The 18,902-nt window shown below is 34.8% G+C and overlaps 2 protein-coding genes across 3 annotated transcripts; one reads left to right on the top strand and one right to left on the bottom strand.

Moving 5' to 3' along the window:
- The first annotated feature begins 3,100 nt into the window (after window positions 1-3,100).
- On the top strand, window positions 3,101-12,395 carry LOC110814099 (protein NETWORKED 1A-like). Of its 2 annotated transcripts, XM_022041449.2 has the most exons (7): window positions 3,101-3,296; window positions 3,453-3,564; window positions 3,642-3,716; window positions 4,193-4,297; window positions 4,386-4,672; window positions 5,922-10,186; window positions 10,935-12,395. In XM_022041449.2, the coding sequence occupies exons 5-7, from the start codon at window positions 4,570-4,572 to the stop codon at window positions 12,132-12,134; spliced, it is 5,568 nt and encodes a 1,855-aa protein (XP_021897141.1). In that variant the 5' UTR covers window positions 3,101-3,296; window positions 3,453-3,564; window positions 3,642-3,716; window positions 4,193-4,297; window positions 4,386-4,569; the 3' UTR covers window positions 12,135-12,395. The 2 variants fall into 2 exon arrangements, with proteins under 2 accessions (XP_021897141.1, XP_021897142.1); XM_022041450.2 differs by having other exon boundaries at window positions 3,101-3,564; window positions 3,642-3,694.
- A 655-nt stretch (window positions 12,396-13,050) lies between these two features.
- TCX2 (TESMIN/TSO1-like CXC 2) lies at window positions 13,051-18,372 on the bottom strand. Its single transcript, XM_088215160.1, has 10 exons — window positions 18,158-18,372; window positions 17,282-17,442; window positions 16,480-17,182; window positions 15,224-15,672; window positions 15,057-15,131; window positions 14,347-14,527; window positions 14,149-14,244; window positions 14,004-14,070; window positions 13,667-13,826; window positions 13,051-13,587 (listed from the first exon to the last, which is right to left on the bottom strand). The coding sequence occupies exons 1-10, from the start codon at window positions 18,248-18,250 to the stop codon at window positions 13,242-13,244; spliced, it is 2,331 nt and encodes a 776-aa protein (XP_088071286.1). The 5' UTR covers window positions 18,251-18,372; the 3' UTR covers window positions 13,051-13,241.
- Between the last annotated feature and the right edge of the window lie 530 nt (window positions 18,373-18,902).

Below are 18,902 nucleotides of genomic sequence, written 5' to 3'. Positions count from 1 at the left end.
TGATTGCTGTTTTTTTTTTTTTTTAATCTATTAAAAAATAAACACATGCTCTTATAATAGCTATTGGAGCAATGTAATTTACTCCTCCATGTTTGTTAATATGGTGGGATTGTTTATAATGATTTTTTGTTTCTTAATCTGTAATTCGAATCGCTTAATGTATACGATTATATTAATTTACATTTTAATGAAAGTTTGGCCTCCGTATATAGTGTAGGGTGGTGACTAAGCAATATGTAACTATTAATATTTTTAAAAAATTCAAATCTCAGCATTTGAATTATTATCATCGAATGAATGAGATTTTATTATAAATTTTTAATTAAATTAAATAGAAATGTAATTTCGATACAAAAATACTAACCCAATAATAATACCCATTTCATTTTTTTTTTCTTTCTTAAACCATATTTTTTATTACACAACAGATGTCATATTATGAAGACTTGAATGGAGAATGGAGAATGCAATATATCACAGAAACACATGATGTTTGCACATAACAGAAATAAATATGTATATTCCTCTTCTTTTCTTTTTTTTTTTTTTTTTTTTTTTGGGTAACATTTGAAATTGTTGTGAGTTGAATATTCAAATGGGATATGGGTTTAGAGAGAGATATAATTATATCGATAGCTAAGTTTTGTAGCGGCCGGCCATGGATGTAAAAAGCTTTGTTATTTTTATAGATGTATGTAGGTAACACACTTCGAGAAGACATAATTATATGCAATTCCCTTTCCATTTTTCATGGTGATCAATTTTTTTCAGGAGACATTACCACACTACCTTCCCCTTTTCAGATGCATGTTTGTAAGTGGGTCCAATTTCTTTTTTTTTTTTTTTTTTTTTAAAAAAAAACATAATAGTAAAAGCCTCTCACCTTTCAAAAATACCAAAAACAATACAAACTAAGACTAAGACTAGTAATAATAATAATAATTACTAATATTATAAAATTAATTAAAACCCATGTAAAAATATGTTTATACATATATATATATATATATATATATTCTCCCTCTCATGGTAAAATATTTAGACAAACCATAAAAAAAACACACACAACCCACAAATCTCCTCCTCTTCCCTCCCTCACCTGTATCTATCTGTCTATATATCTCTCTTTTTAAATTTGTGATCAAATTCACTTCTTTTCGTTTACTAATTTAAAAAATTATTTATTATGTAATTATTGTGAATGATATATGAATAAAATAAAATTTTCAAATACTATTTTTAACAATATTACAGTGAGTGGAGTATTCTAATTGAAAAATACATACAGTTGAAATTTTACTTAATTGTAAAAGATTATCAAATTAACTATAGAAAATCAACTTAGAAAATTAAAAGAGAGGTAATTTTTATAAGGTTTAAATTGATAAAAAAAAATATCTTATTAAATAAAAGTCACAATCTATTATCGAATAATAAACGTACACTATGAATCTATATAAAAATATAAACTTTAACATTCAATTGTATCCAAATCCAATTTACACCAAGCTTTAGCTAGAGGTTTTTGTGCATTTGGATAAATCTCGGTGATCGATTCCATCAAATGTTAACAAATAACACGTATTCAATTCATCATAATCCGAGACAAAATTAAAAAAAATAAAATCATAAAATTTTGTTTCACAATATATAATACCTAAAATATAATTAAAATAATATTTATTTAACACTAAGATACTTAAATAGTATCAAACTTCCACTAATCACAGTTATATATTATATTATTTTTTATTTAATTAAACCATAATAATAACTACTTTAGTATATAAATATAATAATTAGTATTTAATAACCAAAAGTTTTTGGCTCAAACTGTCACTCATATTTTTAATGAGATTTAAGATTTCACTTTTGATTTTTATCTAACGCAAAAATAATAATAATAATAATTAAAGAAATATATATATTTTTTTTCTTCTAATAGAATTAGATTTATTGGTGAGGTATATATATGTAAAGACAAAATGGTAGAGAAGGGACAACACCACTCACCCCACCCATAGCTTGTCAACAAGTTTGATATAATCCAAAATCTTAATCCCACTTACCTGTCTACTTTAGAAAATAAATTAATATAAAGAAAAAAAAAAATACCACCTTTCCATTTTGGACCGACCTTCTTCATCACTTCCTTTTTGTGCCAAATTATTGTGTAACCAATACATATACACACACACACACACATATATATATATATGCTTCTCTTACCTAATCATTTTAGTAAATTCAAGGAAAATAATTTTATCTGCTGCATTTAAATAAAAGCCTAATTTTTTTTTTAATTATATATAAAATATGAACGTCACATGGTACGTACGTATAGATATATATATATATATAGTGTGTGTGTGTGTGTACATGTATATAGTGTTTCAAGCCTATAAAATAAAATAAAATTAAAAAATAAGGCATGGGTAGATACGTACATAAATAAATTCGACCTACCAGTTCTATAAAATTTAAAGGCTGCTGAGTTGTATCTACTCAACTAGTAGTAGGAGTAGTAGTTCACGGTTGAATATATAAATATCATCATGCCTCTACTCCTCAATTTTCAAAGGATGAGATTTTCAAAACAAATATCAATTGTTTATAAATTATAACCATACAATTATTGTAATTAAAATTTAATATTTTATTAATTTGTCAAAGAAAAAAATTAGAATTTTTTATTTGTTTTTAAAATTAAAAAATCAAATCGTATATTAATTTATTGTAATTATTTAAATAATATAATATTAATAAAATAAATATTTAATCTAGTAAATTAAATATTACTAGTTGATAATTATAATTAATAATAAATTTATTACAGGTTCACGAGCCAAGTGAAAAAATGTAAATGTTTAATTATTAATTTACTAATCAAAAAAATTAATTTAATTTACCAAATTTGCTGCATAGTTTAGGTGGGCAGTCAAAATCGGAAACCAAAAAACAAAGCTGAAAAAGTAATCAGGTTTTAAAAATAGGAAACCAAAAAATATAAAAAGAAACATTTTTGAGATGCTAAGTAAGGGCAGATTAGTAATTTTTGGTTTCTGGTAAAATAGGCTCATAACAATACCATACGAAACACTCACATCGGGAGCAGAGCGAAAGTCACGACAAACGACAGCAAAAAGATTAGATCAGAAGATGACTATCCTCTTTTCTTCCATTTACAACTTAAGAAACATATCATTTATTTGTTTGGATTCATCAAATCCTCTCAGCTCTAAGTTGAAACTATACTGTGGGTTATGAAATCCGTTTTTTTTATTCTGTATTAATGGGTAAAATCCTGTATTCTATTATGCTATAGATACTCTTGCCGTATTTAACTCTTCATACTTATCTTCCTCATTCTACATTTTTCTCTCCATCTCTCTTTCTCTCAACCGAATCTAATGCCAACAACAAGAACCCATTACACTTTGTTTGTCAAGCAGGAAATGGGGTGACAAGATGGTGTGCGGCTGGAGGTTTAGACTGATCAACAGCTGCTGATCAGTCTTCTGTCACAGCTTTCTGATTCTTTTGGCACGTTCTTGATCCAAATTGGTAATAAAAATCATGTCTTTGCCGTTTTCCCTCGTACCCATTTCTTTAAAATTCATTTCTTTGTTCCTTTGTTTCAGTTGCAGTGTTTCGTTGCTGATTTGGAAACGATCACCAGATTTGATCTTGTTAGGTGACTGTTAATCCCACTGCTTGTAAGAAATATTTTTTTTTTGGCTGTTTTCTGGATGCCCATTCGCCTATAATGCATACTTTTTGTGTTTAATCGTTCATTCCTCCGTCTGTTTGGGTTTATCACCAGTTTCTTGTCTGATAAGTTCTGTTTGTTTAGAATTATTTGTTTCTTTTTTAAAAGTTCAAGCTTTTCTGCTCTTTTTTGTTTAATTTGTTTTGATCCACTTTTCCCTGTAATTTTATCACTGGGTCCATGTCAATTATTTTCCCACTCCACTTTTGAGTGAACTATTTACATCTTTCAGGAGATGCCTTATTGATGAACTGTTTCATTTTTGTATATTTTATGCTTAGATCACGGGGTTGTTTGGGAATATCAAGCTGTGAATACTGTGGTTTTTTTTTTTTCTTCGTCGAGAATATTGTCGGCATTGGTTACCTGATGTCTGCAAATTTAAAGATCGAATTTCATTTTGTTTTTCCTTTCCTGGAGCAGTTTTTCTCTGATTTCTACTTGCAAAGCCATTCAAGTGAAGGGCAGCATTTGTTACAGAGTGATAGAATGGTCTTCCATTGAAGATGTACTTCACATTAAGCTGCGGTTAGTCACCTATACTTACAGCCAACAAAAGCTGACGTGAAACTGGACGTCTGATGTTTATATTTACTTCGTCATATTGGTTTTGTAGGTGAAACGACTGAGATACACAGATAGATATAATGAAGGCTCTCGTTTAGACTATTAGCCGGGTGTTTGGAATCTATCAACTTCTTATTCTGGCCTGGATCCATTACCTGGATTTTTATTACTGGTATAAGGACCAGGCATTTGCAAAGTCCAAACCAGTTTTCTTCTTATTCCTTGCCGGAGTCATGGCAACCCTGTTGCATTCTGACTCTAGGCGCTTATATTCTTGGTGGTGGGACAGTCACATTAGTCCAAAGAATTCAAAATGGCTTCAAGAAAATCTTACAGGTGATAGTTTCTTTCCGAACTACTATCTTGTTTATGTTTCTTTTTCGGGGTTTAAGAAATATTATCTTTTGTGCTTTTTCCTATGCTTTCAACCAGTGTTTGTTAAGGTAATAAGTTTAGTACTTTGTCATTAGGTTTGGTAGTAAAGTACGTGGTAAAATCTCATAAAACTGCTGAAGGAATTTCAAATGGAATTACATCTATGGTTGCTTTACTTCAATGGAAAATTGGAGAGTATCTAGTTGAAATTCTGGGCCTGCCTGGTTATCTTTGAGAGGCCAGTAGCTTTAAATATGAATGATCCCTACATTCTGATTCACCACCTTTAACAAATATGTTCAGGCAACTCCTGTGTTTTATCTATTAAAGGTTGTATTTAGGCTGAAACTGGGGAATAATTCTCTGTGAAAGGGCGGGCATAGATATCAACTCAGAAGGTTTTCATGACCTCAAAGTGGTAGTCTGGGGCACAGAATGAAATGACAAATTTCATAGCAGATAACATTTCGAGGCTGCAATATGAGCTGCATGAATAATAGATTGAATCCATGCATATAATTGGCACAGTTAATTATTTCACTCGGTATTAAAACTAAAAGTCTTGAATTAGATAATTGGCTGCAGCCATTTAAGTTTGATGAACATTTTCACCCTAGCATGTTCGCGCATAAGGTGTGTATCAATATATAAACAGCAGATTGGCCATTTTCTTATGCAAATTAATGTGACAATCAAAAGACTAAATAGAGTTCTCAACACAGACTCATCTAAGAATAGAGCTTGACACCACAAAAGAAGTTACTCACTACTGAATACTAATTGAAATGAGATAAATTAAGTAAATCTCCTCTAGAGATAAAGCATAAAATTTTTGTTTACCGTTGCTCTTATGCTGGTTACTCAGGGACAGTAAAGTAATAACCAGAGTATTTTCATACTTAGATCAGACATTTCATGCTTGTGAACGATATAAAAATTTGATTTCTCTTTGTTGTAAGGGATGTTCTTCACAAAAATTTCAATGAAAAGTAATATTGTATTGTGTGCATGGTAAAATCTTTTGGCTCTTTGCTCTAAATCTGTATGATACATCAAGGGTGGAAGAATCGTGGTAATTGTAATCTAGGGGCTCCACTTTTCAGTTTTTTCCTTCTCATAAGAAACTATTGGCAGACCATTTTGTCAATGCTTAATACATGTATATTTCTTTGCATTTTTTGGCCATTAACTGACAGTCTCTTCTTAACAGACATGGACACTAAAGTGAAATCAATGATCAAGCTCATTGAAGAAGATGCAGATTCATTTGCAAGGAGGGCAGAAATGTACTATAAGAAACGTCCAGAGCTCATGAAACTTGTTGAGGAGTTCTATCGAGCATACCGTGCATTAGCAGAGAGGTATGATCATGCAACTGTAGAGCTCCGCCATGCCCATCGAACAATGGTAGAAGCTTTTCCGAACCAAGTTCCTTATCTAGCTGATGATTCATCATCAGTTTCATCAGGCCCTGATGTTGAGCCTCAGACACCAGAAATGCCACATCCAATTCGTGCATTATTTGACCCAGAAGACTTACAAAAGGATTCCCTGGGCCTCTCTTCAACCTGCTCAAATTCTTCTCGGAGGCATGGGGGGTATTCAGACGAATCAGACTACAGAACAAAAACAAGGGGTTTAAAACAGCTGAATGACATGTTTGGGTCAGGTGTAGTCGAACAAAAGGTCACAGAAGGAAGGATGGAGAAACAAGAGGCAGAGATTGATAAGAGTCTACGGAATGGGTTCTCACAATTATCAACAGAGTATAAGAATCTCAAGACTCAAGTTCTTTCTGAATCAAAGCGTGCTTGTAAAGCAGAAGGAGAAATTCAAGCCTTGAGAAAAACACTTGCTGATCTTCAAGCTGAAAAGGAAGCTGTCCATCTTCAGTACCAGCAGAGTCTACAGAAGTTATCCAGCCTGGAAAGCGAACTTAATCATGCACAAATAGATGCTGGAGGGCTTAGCGAGCGAGCTATTAAAGCGGAACTTGAAATTGAAATACTAAAAGAAGCCCTCATCAAATTAGAAGCTGAGCGAGATGCTGTGCTTCTTCAGTGCAATCAGTGTTTGGCTAAAATGTCTACTCTGGAGATTACAATTTCTAAAATGCAAGAGGAGGCAAAAGGACTCGATGAACGTGCATTTAAAGCAGAAATAGAAGCTCAAAATCTGAATCAAGAGCTTTCGAGGTTACAGGATGAGAAGGAGGCTGGGCTGCTTCAGTACAAGCAGTGCCTGGATATGATTTCTGCTTTGAAGAATGAAATTGCCCTTGCTGAGGAAAATGCACAAATGCTTAATGAACAAACTGAAAGAGCAGAAACTGAAATTGAAGCACTGAAGCGAGAACTTTATAAACTGAAAGAAGAGAAAGAAGATGCAATTCTCCAGTATGAGAAATGCTTGGCTGTAATTCGCAAGCTCGAAAGTGAAATTGCTCGCGCACAAGGCGATACAGAAAGATTAAACAGAAAACTTATGGTAGGGGAAGAAAAATTAAAAAATGTGGAAGAACAGCGTGCTCAGCTGGAGAAGTCAAATCAATCTTTACTGTTAGAAGCAGACAACCTGGCACAAAAAATTGCAGTTAAAGATCAAGAACTTTTTGAGAAACAAAGTGACCTGGAGAAGCTTCAGAGTCTATTGCAAGATGAGCAATCTCGGTTTTCAAAAATTGAAGCTACTTTAAAAAATTTGCAGCATTTGCATTCTCAGTCTCAGGAAGAACAGAGATCTTTGACACTTGAGCTACAAAATAGGCTTCAAATGTTGATGGACTTGGAGATATCGAACCGCAATTTGGAAGATGACATCCAGCAGGTTAAGGAAGAAAATCAAACCCTGAATGAACAGAACAAGTCTTCCACCATTTCATTAAAGATTTTACAAAATGATATATCCAGTTTAAAGGAGATAAAAGACAAACTTGAACAAGAGGTTGTATTACAAGTGGACAAAAGTACTGCCCTCCAAGAGGAGGTTTGCAGTTTGCAGGAGGAAATCAAAGACTTAAACAGGAGATACCAGGCTCTAATGGAGCAAGTGCAGTCAGTTGGTCTGAATCCTGAATTCATTGAGCCCTCTGTTAAGAAGTTACAACAGGAGAACTCAAAGCTGATAGAAGTCTGCAATAAGCACAGAGATGAGAAAGATGCTTTATATGAGAAGTTGAGGGAAATGGATTACCTTTTGCAAAAGAAAAGCGTTTTGGAGAGTTCTCTTTCAGAATCAAATGCTAAGCTAGAAGGATCAAGAGAGAAGGTTGAGGAATTACAGGAATCTTGCCAGCTTTTACGGGATGACAAATCTACTCTTATTGCTGAGAAAGCCACCCTGCTCTCTCAGTTGCAAATTATGACTGAGAATATGCAGAAGCTCTTAGAGAGAAATATCTTACTAGAGACTTCCCTTTCTGGTGCAAATGTTGAGCTTGAAGGTTTAAGGGTAAAGTCAAAGAATTTTGAAGAATTCTGTCAGTTGCTCAAAGATGAAAAATCTGACCTTCTAAATGAAAGAGGCACCCTGGTCTCTGAACTCAAAAATGTTGAAGAAAGGCTGGGAAATCTGGAAAAGAGGTTTATGAGGTTGGAAGAGAAGTGTGCTGATCTGGAGAAGGAGAAAGAATCTAGAAATTTTCAAGTAGAAGAACTAAGGAGTTTTCTCTGCCAAGAGAAGCAAGAGCGGGCATCGTATGTTCAGTCAAGTGAGTCCCGATTGGCAAATCTGGAAAACCATGTTCACCTGTTGCAAGAAGAATGTAGATCCGGGAAGAGGGAATTTGAGGAAGAACTGGACAAAGCAGTAAAAGCGCAGGTTGAGATATTCATCTTGCAGAAGTTTATAGAAGATTTAGAAAAGAAGAACTTATCTTTGTTGGTTGATTGTCAGAAACATATTGAGGCGTCCAAATTGTCAGATAAACTGATATCAGAGCTGGAGAGTGAGAATCTAGAACAGCAGGTGGAAGCTGAATTTTTGTTAGATGAAATTGAAAATCTGAGGGCAGGAATTTATAAAGTATTCAGAGCTCTTCAATTTGATGCAGATTGCAAGCACGAAGATATGATTCAACAAGAGGAAAGTCGCATTCCACATATTTTGGAGGACATTGGAGAATTAAAATGTTCACTCTCCAGAAACGAGGATGATACGCATCAGCTGCTAGTTGGGAACTCGGTGCTTCTATGTTTGCTTCAACAGCTGAAATTGGAAGCTGCTGAACTTGAATCAGAGAAAAAAATTATTGAGAATGACTTCGAAATCATTTCAGAGCATCAAGCAATGCTACAAAACGATAACCATGAGCTCCTGGACATGAATAGGCAGTTGAAATTAGAAGTGAGAGAAGGGCATCAACAAGAGAGAAAGTTGAAAGGTGAATTGGAAGCTCAGGATGCAAAACTGGGAAGTTTGCAGGAGGCTTACCTGGTGTTGCAAGAAGAAAATTCCAAAGTACTCGAAGAAAATATGCTTCTGGTAAAAAAATTTTCAGAGCTGAGAAAAGAAATGTGTATTCTTGAAGAGGAAAATTGTGCTATTTTTCAGGAAGTGATTGCTCTCAGTAACATATCTTTGGTTTTCCAGAGCTTTGGGACTGAAAAAGAAAAGGAACTTAAGGCATTTGCTAAAGATCTTAACAGGCTCCAGGTAGTTAATAGTGAACTCAAGCAGAAGTTTGAAACCCTGGGAGAGAAGTTAGACATGAAAGATGCTGAAAATCACGATCTTAGTGAAACAGTTGAGAAGTTGCACAAGGATCTGGATCAAGCTAATCATGTAAATGATCAATTAAACTATCAAATTTTGCTTGGACAGGATTTTCTGAGACAGAAGGCAATAGAACTTTTAGAAGCACAGCAAAAGCTTAAGGCTGCTCAAGACCTGAATGCAGAATTGTGTAGAATGATTGAGGAACTTAAGAGAGAGTGTGAACAATCAAAACTTGATAGAGGAAACATAGAGAAGCAGGTTCGTGAACTAGCTGAATTTAGCAGGAATCAGAAGGAGGAAATTGAACAACTTCATGAAGCAAATAAAAATTTAAAGTCTGAAGTGTGCATATTACACAAGGAAGTTGAGGAACAAAGGCTTAAGGAAGAATGCTTGAGTTCAGAGCTGCAAGAAAAAAGTAACGAGTTTGAACTCTGGGAGTCTGAGGCTGCATCATTCTATTTTGATTTCCAAATCTCTTCTATCCATGAAGTTCTGCTTGAAAATAAGGTTCTTGAGCTCACTGGACTTTGTCAGAGTCTTGAAAATGTAAGTGCTGCGAAGAGTGTGGAGATAGAACAGATGAAAGAAAAGGTTGGATCCATGGAAAGCGAAATTGGGGGATTGAAGGCCCAATTATCTGCATATGTTCCTATCATAGATTCCCTAAGAGTCACTGTAGAATCTCTTGAGCACAACGTACTTCGAACAAAGATTTCTGTGGCAGCCAATGAAGAACAAAAACAATTCTTTTCTCTGGTAATAAATTTAAGCAATTCTATTTTTTCAGTCCAGACTAGTAGAGTTCTGTTTTTCCCCACTTTTTTTGTTGTTTCTAAAAGTAAGGAACTAAATTTCTTGCTAAGTTTCTGTTGATGTGTGCTCTGAGGCCTAAGAAATACAACTATTCTAGAATTTTGACATGTCAATGGACTTGCCTTTCTTGCTTGAATCAACTTCCTAAACCTCTTCCTTCAATCTGGCAATTGTTCTAGTCATCTTATTCATCTCCATACAATTTCCAAATGCCTGATTAGCATTATATTGGGAGTTTTACGTGATGTTTTGTTTATTCTGAGATGGGAAAAACATTAAGGCTCTTTTTGGCATATAAAAACTTTTAATTTTTATTTTTTATATTCATTCATGCCTATAAACAAAGAATGAATTAGTGGGTTTTTTTTTTTTTTTTTGAAAAAAAGGGAATTATTAAAAGAAGTTAGTATCTTCTAGAAAACTGTTCTTTTAATTTGCTTTTTACGTAGTTACACAGATGTTGCTAATATACATTTTCTGAATGTAAACATATCTTGATTAAGAAATGTAATCTAGAAACTATTTTTATGTACTAAACTGTGTTTATTTTTTGGAATTCAATTTCTGACTTAGTCTGCACACATGGTTCCCAGAAATTTCACAGTTCAATTATCTATCAATATTGTGAATAAAACTTTTTGTTTGGTGAACAACAAACTAACAAAATTAACTGATGCTAATTTGACACCAGGATCCACGGGTAGATTATCAACGTCACAAAATAGGCTGTCAAGAAGTTGTAAAGGATAAAATCACTTCCACAGCAGCAGGACTTTCATCTTTGCAGAAAATGGAGACTAGAATCAGAGCCATTGAAACAGCAATGATGGAAGAAAGGCACAGGCTTGCGGTTCAAAGTATAAGCATCAGTATTGAAGAAGATGGTCTGGTGAAGGAGCCTGATAAACTGAAATTAAGGAACACCTCAGAACAAGAAAATGACATCCAGAAGGAAGAAAGGGAGCTTGAACATGAACTCATTGATAAACTAAGGCAGCAGAGGCCTAAACCTGAAATATCTGAAATGAGAAACGGATTACTGATGAAAGATATTCAACTTGATCATGTTTCCAACTCATCATCCTACGGAAGAAGCAGGAAAGAGAATGGTGTACCTGATGATCAAATGCTTGAGCTGTGGGAGTCTGCTGAACAAGGCTATACAATTGATTGTATTGTCAGTGACACAGAAGAACAGGAAAATCCACCAGTGGAGAGTGGGGTTACTATTCATCAGCTCAAAGATGCAGGACATAAGAGTCGAGACCCCTGTTCAGAATTGCAGGTTGAGAAGGAGTTGGGTGTTGACAAGCTTGAGATATCTGCAAGCATTAGAGGTAAAAATCGAGGGGGCAAAGGGGAAAAGATCTTAGAGCGACTTGCTTCTGATGCTGAGAAACTTGTGGGTCTTCAGAGAGCTGTTCAAGGTCTTAAGAAGGAAGTAGAGATGAAGAAGAGGCGCAAAAAGGCCAATGGCATTGAGTACGATCGAATTAAAGGACAACTACAAGAGGCAGAAGAGGCTATTGTCCAGCTGGCTGATGTGAACGATCAATTAGCAAAGGATATTGCAGAGAGTATTTCCTTTGTGAGTGGGAATAATTTTGCAGAAGAAAGAAATGCCAGAGATACATGCAGAAAGATAGCAATGGAACAGGCACGCAAAGGGTCTGAAAAGATTGGAAGGTTGCAATTTGAAGTGCAGAGCATCCAGTATCTTCTGCTGAAACTAGAAGATGAAAAGAAACACAGAGGAAAGAACAAATTTTCAGATAGCAAAACAGGCATCCTCTTGAGAGACTTCATTTACAAAGGCAACGCACATAATAGTGCAAAGCGGAACAAAGCTTGTTTTTGTGGGTGCATGAGAGCTTCAACTAATGAAGAGTAATGTTAACAAGTTAGAGAAGAACTTCTAGTCTATTATTTATAAATTTTCCTTCGACATGTCTCAACTGCTACAATTAGAGTATCATATCCTGGCTAGTTAAGACAAACTAGTACTCTTTAGTTTGTAGAGAACTGGATGAATTAGGCTTTGCTCTTATTATAATAAGCTGCCGTAACTTGCATGGAACCCGTTGTCAGGCTTCATATATATATATGTATATATGTTTTCCATATGCAAATGGATCATGATTCTTAATGTTTATCTTAATGCTACAACCTATGTGGTCTATGAAAAGGAAGATTATGGTAGCTATGGACCATCTTTTTTGTAAAGATGTTGACAGTTGAAGCATAAGAGGAGGAGAGCATATTGTTTCAAAAGAAAAGTGAGACAGAGAGAGAGAGAGCATAGAAGTCTTTTTTTATTTTTTTTCGAGATCAGAATGTAGCGTTCATAATTAGGCAACAATTGTATCATGTAAGCCCTTCTCCCTTCCTTCACTCTTCCTTGTGACTGTTGCTTTGTGATCTCTTGTTGTGAGATGAAGAGTTTTTTTATTATCATTATTGATATTATTATTATTAAGGAAGTTGATTGATTTTTAAGTGAACATCTTTGCCCAGGACTAGGAATAGCAAATGTATCACCAGTACTCCCTGCTTTTCTAGTTCTCTTGCAAATATAGCCCCAGAGGAGATCAACCCTTCCTGACACTATAATCGGTAAACAAAATGATCATCACTCATGTAAACATCATCGGAGAAAATGAAAAAACTTGATTGGTGAGTTCAACAGACCATGATTCCTAGTCAAACTACATCAACCCAATGCAAATTGTATGTTTGTTAACCAAAACATTCTACTGCAATGCTCGTTTTACTGGAAAGAGCTTGCGAAGCCCTGAAAATGTACAGGATTGAGTCTGGAAGCATAAATATATACAAGAAAATCTTTCACATAATACAAGATTAGTTCGATATCATGAGATGGGATATCATCTTATTCTACAAGCAAAGACAAATGAAAATGACATACCGCCAAATGTCATATACCTCCCGACACAACAAATATAAAGAATTGAATCCTAACCTTACAGGAAGTTTACATTTAATGTTGAGGAGTGAGCGAAGGAAACGAAGGTATAGATTGCAATATCAGCTTTCTGCTACTCCTTAGAACAGGGGTTGATCCTAAATCACAGAGGGGAGGAGAGATCCTCTTACTGTTGGGAGAGGCTGCTTTGATGCTGTTGCTGGGAGAACCACTTCTTCGTAAAATTTCAGGCATTTCATCCTCGGGAACAGGCTGGAAGTTTTTCTCAAACTTGGATTGAGGCCGGATAATACTTGGTTTTCCATATATTTTATCATGGTAAAATCCAGAAGAGAACCCAGCAGAAAGAAGTGATCGTGGCAACTTGCTCTTTGATGATAATGGTAGCTCAACCAGGGGTCTGCATAGAGAATGGTGTGAGAAATAGTCTAGTTACATGATATAATCTTTTGCAACCGAAAGAAAAGTCTAAGACTAACCTGTAAAGTGACATTGGTGTTGCAGCAATAGAAGAACTTGAGTTCTGCTCTTCATTTTTCAAGATTTCAGACTTCTGTAAAGCCTTGTCCATCCCACTCTTTTCACATGCTTCCGTTTCATCGTCTTCTGCTTCTGCTTCTGTTCCTGTTAGAGCAGATCCTGAAATCTCAGGTAAGTTGGAGTATGTCAGAAATATCTGAGCTGAAAAGCAGCTCAAGGCTCTAGCACGCAAATCAAATTACTTTAGCCAGAAATGTTGATAGAAAAATTAAAAGTAAGGCAAAGCTAGCCACTAGTTTCAACTAGCCATGCATTTAAGTTGAAGGGCTCACTCACCATCCTTTCTGCCAAAAGCATTCTTACACCCTTCACACCTACAGTTTATGGAACATCCAACTCCACCCTTTAAGGAAAAAAAGAATTTTTTTAATCAGATTATATGTGCATAAGCAAAATACAACGAAGTGGGAAGGAGAAAAACCTGGTAGCATTCACAGTATTTCTTTAGGCAACTTGACTTCTTGCAGTTGCAGCCTCTTTTATGCCGTGCTGAAGCTGGTGTTTTACTGGAGTCATCCTACAAAAGAAAGAAATAGGCTGGTTAGCAGTTAGTCAAGTTATGATCAGTTTTTGTCAGAATATTGGTCAAAGTGAAAAGAGTATAGAAAATATTCCTGACCCCAGTTTCAGGTAGAGAATCAGAGCTCCTAATCACTTTGGGAGCAAATGCAAGTGGGTTCCGAGACTCAATCTGTTTGCGAGTTGCCAGAACAGTATCTTCATGAATGGGCTTGTTAAAGCAATCGAGACATGAACAAGGCTCTATGCAATAGACTCCAGCAGCAAAGCATTCACAATAGCTGCAAGGAATTGAATCATAAGCATTTCCTCAAGATATATAATCCTCCAATCTTTTGTCCTTAAATCATATGCTAGAATTCACGAGTCTAAATAAAAGTACAAGAAATAAAAAGGATGGAAAGAGAGACTTGGGCTTTAGATATTCTGCAAGGTATTACAAAAATAATTCACATTCAAGTCAAAATAACAAAACTGATGGATATTCTTCACAGGAGGATATCTTGACAAACTAAGGGTAATGGTTCATGGGCAAGGAGAGATCTTAACCTACTAGCTGAAGGAAACTGTATTTAGCTCTCCAGAATTACATCAGAATTCCACAACATAGCAGAAGTAAAAACACAAAATCCAACTTAATAGTACATATAAAGGAGTAGTTTTAGAAGGCTATAGGCTGATAACCTATTTATCAAATCAAGCCTAATTTCCTAATCAAATTTGAATTCACAGTGGGGTAATAAGAGGCTAAAAAAATTCTTCTTTATTGAAAAAAAGGAACAAAAAAAAAAATAAGGCTAGAAAACTTACAGTTTCAAACACTTTGATTTCTTGCAGTTGCAACGCTTACATGCCTCAGTCTCTCCAGCAGGTTCCAACCTACGCCTGAAAATCAGATTCAAAATTTAGCAAGCCGAAAAAAATATAGAAACAGAAGGACAACAGAGAGTGAAACATATATCATAAAGGCCACATGCCTTTTCCTTCTGGGACTACTCTGATTGAACTCTTCATTAGCTAATGCTAACGCCTGAGAAGTGTCTTCCGCATGTTGAGACTCATCTTCAGGAGTCTCTGTTTCACCTGTATTTGGTTCTGAAGTCATAGATTCGTGTAGAGGTTCCTGGCTAGTTAGAGATTGAACTGAGGCAGCAGAGATGGGAATGGTTGATTCTTCTCTTCCAGAAGGGAGAGTTTCAGTCTTGGCATTTGTGTCATCCTTTAAATTAATTGCAATAGCATTTAAGTGCAAACCAATTCCAGGTAATATACACCTTGAAGAATCAACACTAGACTTAACAAGCATTGGTTGTTTCTCAATAGAAGAACTGGACCTTGATCCATCACCAAAGTTCTTCCTCCGAGCTGCCAGCATCTCAAAGTCTAAACAGCGCCTTCGCATACCTCGATGCAGATTAGAAACAGTCTATTAAGAAAAACAAAAAAGCACTTTTTAGTGTTATTATAAAATATATCTTTCAAAACATTAATAGTCAGGAGAAAACATGAGCATAACAATTTTGCGATTAATCTGAAACCATTTGCACTATGGTTGATCAATCAGTTGGCACAGACAAACTGTATGCTACCTTGAGTGACAGGTAAAACATATTAATGTCAACTAATAGAATAACTAATCTTCATGTGCCATGATGTTTGGAAAAAAAAAACGAATGATTTTCCCCATAATACCATGAGCATTTAGACATTTAATTTAAATTACACGTCACAAAGATTGGAAGCCCATTTGGCTAAGTTGTGGGCTAAATTATTTAGATGTCTGGGTGCCCAGAATATATTACATGCTTCAAGCAATTCCATCTAAGCCGTAGACTCTGAGAATATCTTTTCACTATTCTGTTCTGATTTAGTGATGATTTACATATTTGATACATAATTGAACCAAATCTACTTGTGTTTTCAATTCAAGAAGGATTAATTTGTATCTTCACTTATCAAGTAAGGAATCATAGAAATACCTAACTTAAGCTAAAAATGGAATTGATTTAAAATTAAATTGTATTTTCCTTCAATATTTGTGCAAGTATTTTCATTCTCATTCAATAAAATTAACATTTAAACCGAACTTAACAATACTGTAATTGTTGATAACCTAAGCCATGTTTTGTCCAAAGCAGAAGCAAAAGCATCACATTATGAATTTGAAACTTCCCTGTTAAAAAATTCAGCAACTGAAGAAAGATATATTCCAAAATGAGTCGCAGGTTTTTACCTCGCAAGGAAATGGAATGCTTGTTGTCAACTCATTATTCACCTGACCAGTGAGATTGCTATGCAGACACTTATTCATACAAGTATTGCCTATATTCTCTAGCACCTTGTCCCCAAGTTTGCTCGCTTCTGCAGTTCGGGAGGGCTCATTTTGTGGCTCACTGGAACTGGAAACAACTACACTTGTAAGCATCGTTTGGGGAACCTGGGACCTAAGAGATGAAAATTTTACATCAGGATCCAGTGGTTTTTGAATTAGGCCCTTAAAAGCTTCAGAATCATTCGGAGAACTGAAAATCAGTAGGTCGGCAGCATCAGAAATCAAACTCTCCCAATCACATCCCGTAGCTTCATTTGTAGCCTCTACCTTTTCAGAATCCAGTCGAACAAAAGGAACAAGCGATACTGATGCTCCATTAGAATGGGGCTTACCATTATTTGTCTCTAGGACACAAGGAATTGTATCACAATCTGGGCTACCACAATCATATTTTAACGTTCGTGGTAGCTCAATAGCAAACTTTGATTGCTCGTTTGGCGCCTCAGTAGAAGCTTCTCCAATGGAAACCCCCGGATCAAAATTTTTGGGTAGGTCGGCTGAATTATCATACAGCTGGCCTGCATCCTCAACAGCCTCATTTTTGCCAAGTTTAGTGTGATGTTGAGATGAAAATTCAGGTTTTGGTGGATCTGAAGAGATATGCCTGCAAAGAAAATTTGTTGACACAAGGAAGAGGCAGAAAAGCAGAGAGTGGAACAAGAGACAAAACTTAGCAGAATGAGGAAGGAGGTTAATTTATTACCTTGTAAAGAATCGAGATTCCTTGTGAGAGATGACATGCGGAGAAGTGAAAACAGATGGAAGAGATGCAAATGTGAGGGAATTGAATGTTTGAGTAATGTGTACCGATTTCACTGGTTTGATAGGCGACAGATTATTGATGTAGTTAAAAACAGGGGAATCCTGCAGGGAAATCTCCTTATCAACAAATCATGCATGAACATAATTTTCCTTTCTAATTAATACCTTTAGATCTAAACTGTAACAACATCTACTCATACGCACTTAGTGATGGTTAGAATACACACTACAGACAATTAGTTAATCAATGGGAAAATCTGGCACCAATAAAAATCTAAAAAAGAAACCAGCACAAGCAAAATCAATATGAATTTTGAGTTAAAAAAGAAAAAAAAAAGAAATGCTGAAATGCAGAAAAAACTGATTAAAAGAGAAGAATTTGAAATCAGGGAGAGAACTCTGCTTTCTGTATTAACTCAAATTTATAATAATTTTACGAAAGTTTTCGAGGGGAAGGTGGGACATATCTTAATTGTCTTTGATAATTGGAAACGAAGGTATGTCCCCCAGTAAATAAGAAAATTCTCCGGTAACTAAGTAGAAGACGATGAATTTCAAAAACTAGAAAAGCACGAGAAGGAAAAAACCATAAAGCACAGAAAGAAAAACCATTATATTGCTCAAGGTCGAAGATCCAATTACCTGCAAGCACACACTGGAGAAAAATCAAAAGTCTCAAGACACAAACAATTACCAGAAAACTTGCAAAATTGAAGAAACAAACGCAGAAGAAGCCACTAAAACCAACAAAGGCAAGAAATTGAGGGCAGTTTTTGTGAGAATTGAGCATGGAGACGAGAAATGGAAGAAAGGTTACCTCGAATTTAGAGAGAGGGTTAGCGATCTGGATCTTCTCCGGCGTGTCCATTTGCAGAGAAGAAGAAGAAGAAGAATCTGGTCTCGCTCTCATTCTGGAAGTAGCATTGATTTTTGTGAGGGAGTGGAGATGAGATGAGATGAGATTGAAGACGACGGAAGGCGGGAAGAGGATTTTCTCGTGAGGATAAATAAGCCTCTACGTGTTATTATATGCCTAAAAAATATTTCACGTATCCTCTCACTTTTAATAAAGTAACGTACAGTGGATGCTTCAGGATTTTCTTTTTTTTTTTTTAATTACTTTTTTTCACTTTTCTTTTTTTTTTTTTTAAAAAAAAAAAAACAAAGAAGAAAAAGAAACAGTGTTTCTATTTTGTTTTTATCCAGAATTTTATATTATTTATATATGCAAAAGATTTTCTTAACTTTTTTTTTTTTTTTACTATTTTTTACTTTGGTAAATGGTGACCAAAGTTACTTTCCTGGTCAAGTTAATCCTTTTCCTTTTACGGTGAATTGGATATAATTTCACCAGTGGAGGTTCAATCAATCTGCCACTTATAGAAAGGGATTTACTCTCTACCCCAAAAAAAAAAAATGAAAAATGAAATTTTCATTTTTATTAAATACAGAAATATGATTAATTGAACCTTGAAAATAGAAAATTAAATTATTAAAATTAAAATAGTCGTCATAATTAATTTCGTTAAAAATAAATATATATTAATTGTTTGGAGGCTATA

The sequence above is a fragment of the Carica papaya genome, chromosome 3 (assembly GCF_054855325.1).
Source record: "Carica papaya isolate Zhongbai chromosome 3, ASM5485532v1, whole genome shotgun sequence".
In the NCBI taxonomy this organism is placed as follows: Eukaryota; Viridiplantae; Streptophyta; class Magnoliopsida; order Brassicales; family Caricaceae; genus Carica; species Carica papaya.
This window is presented reverse-complemented; position numbering and strand designations above follow the sequence as displayed.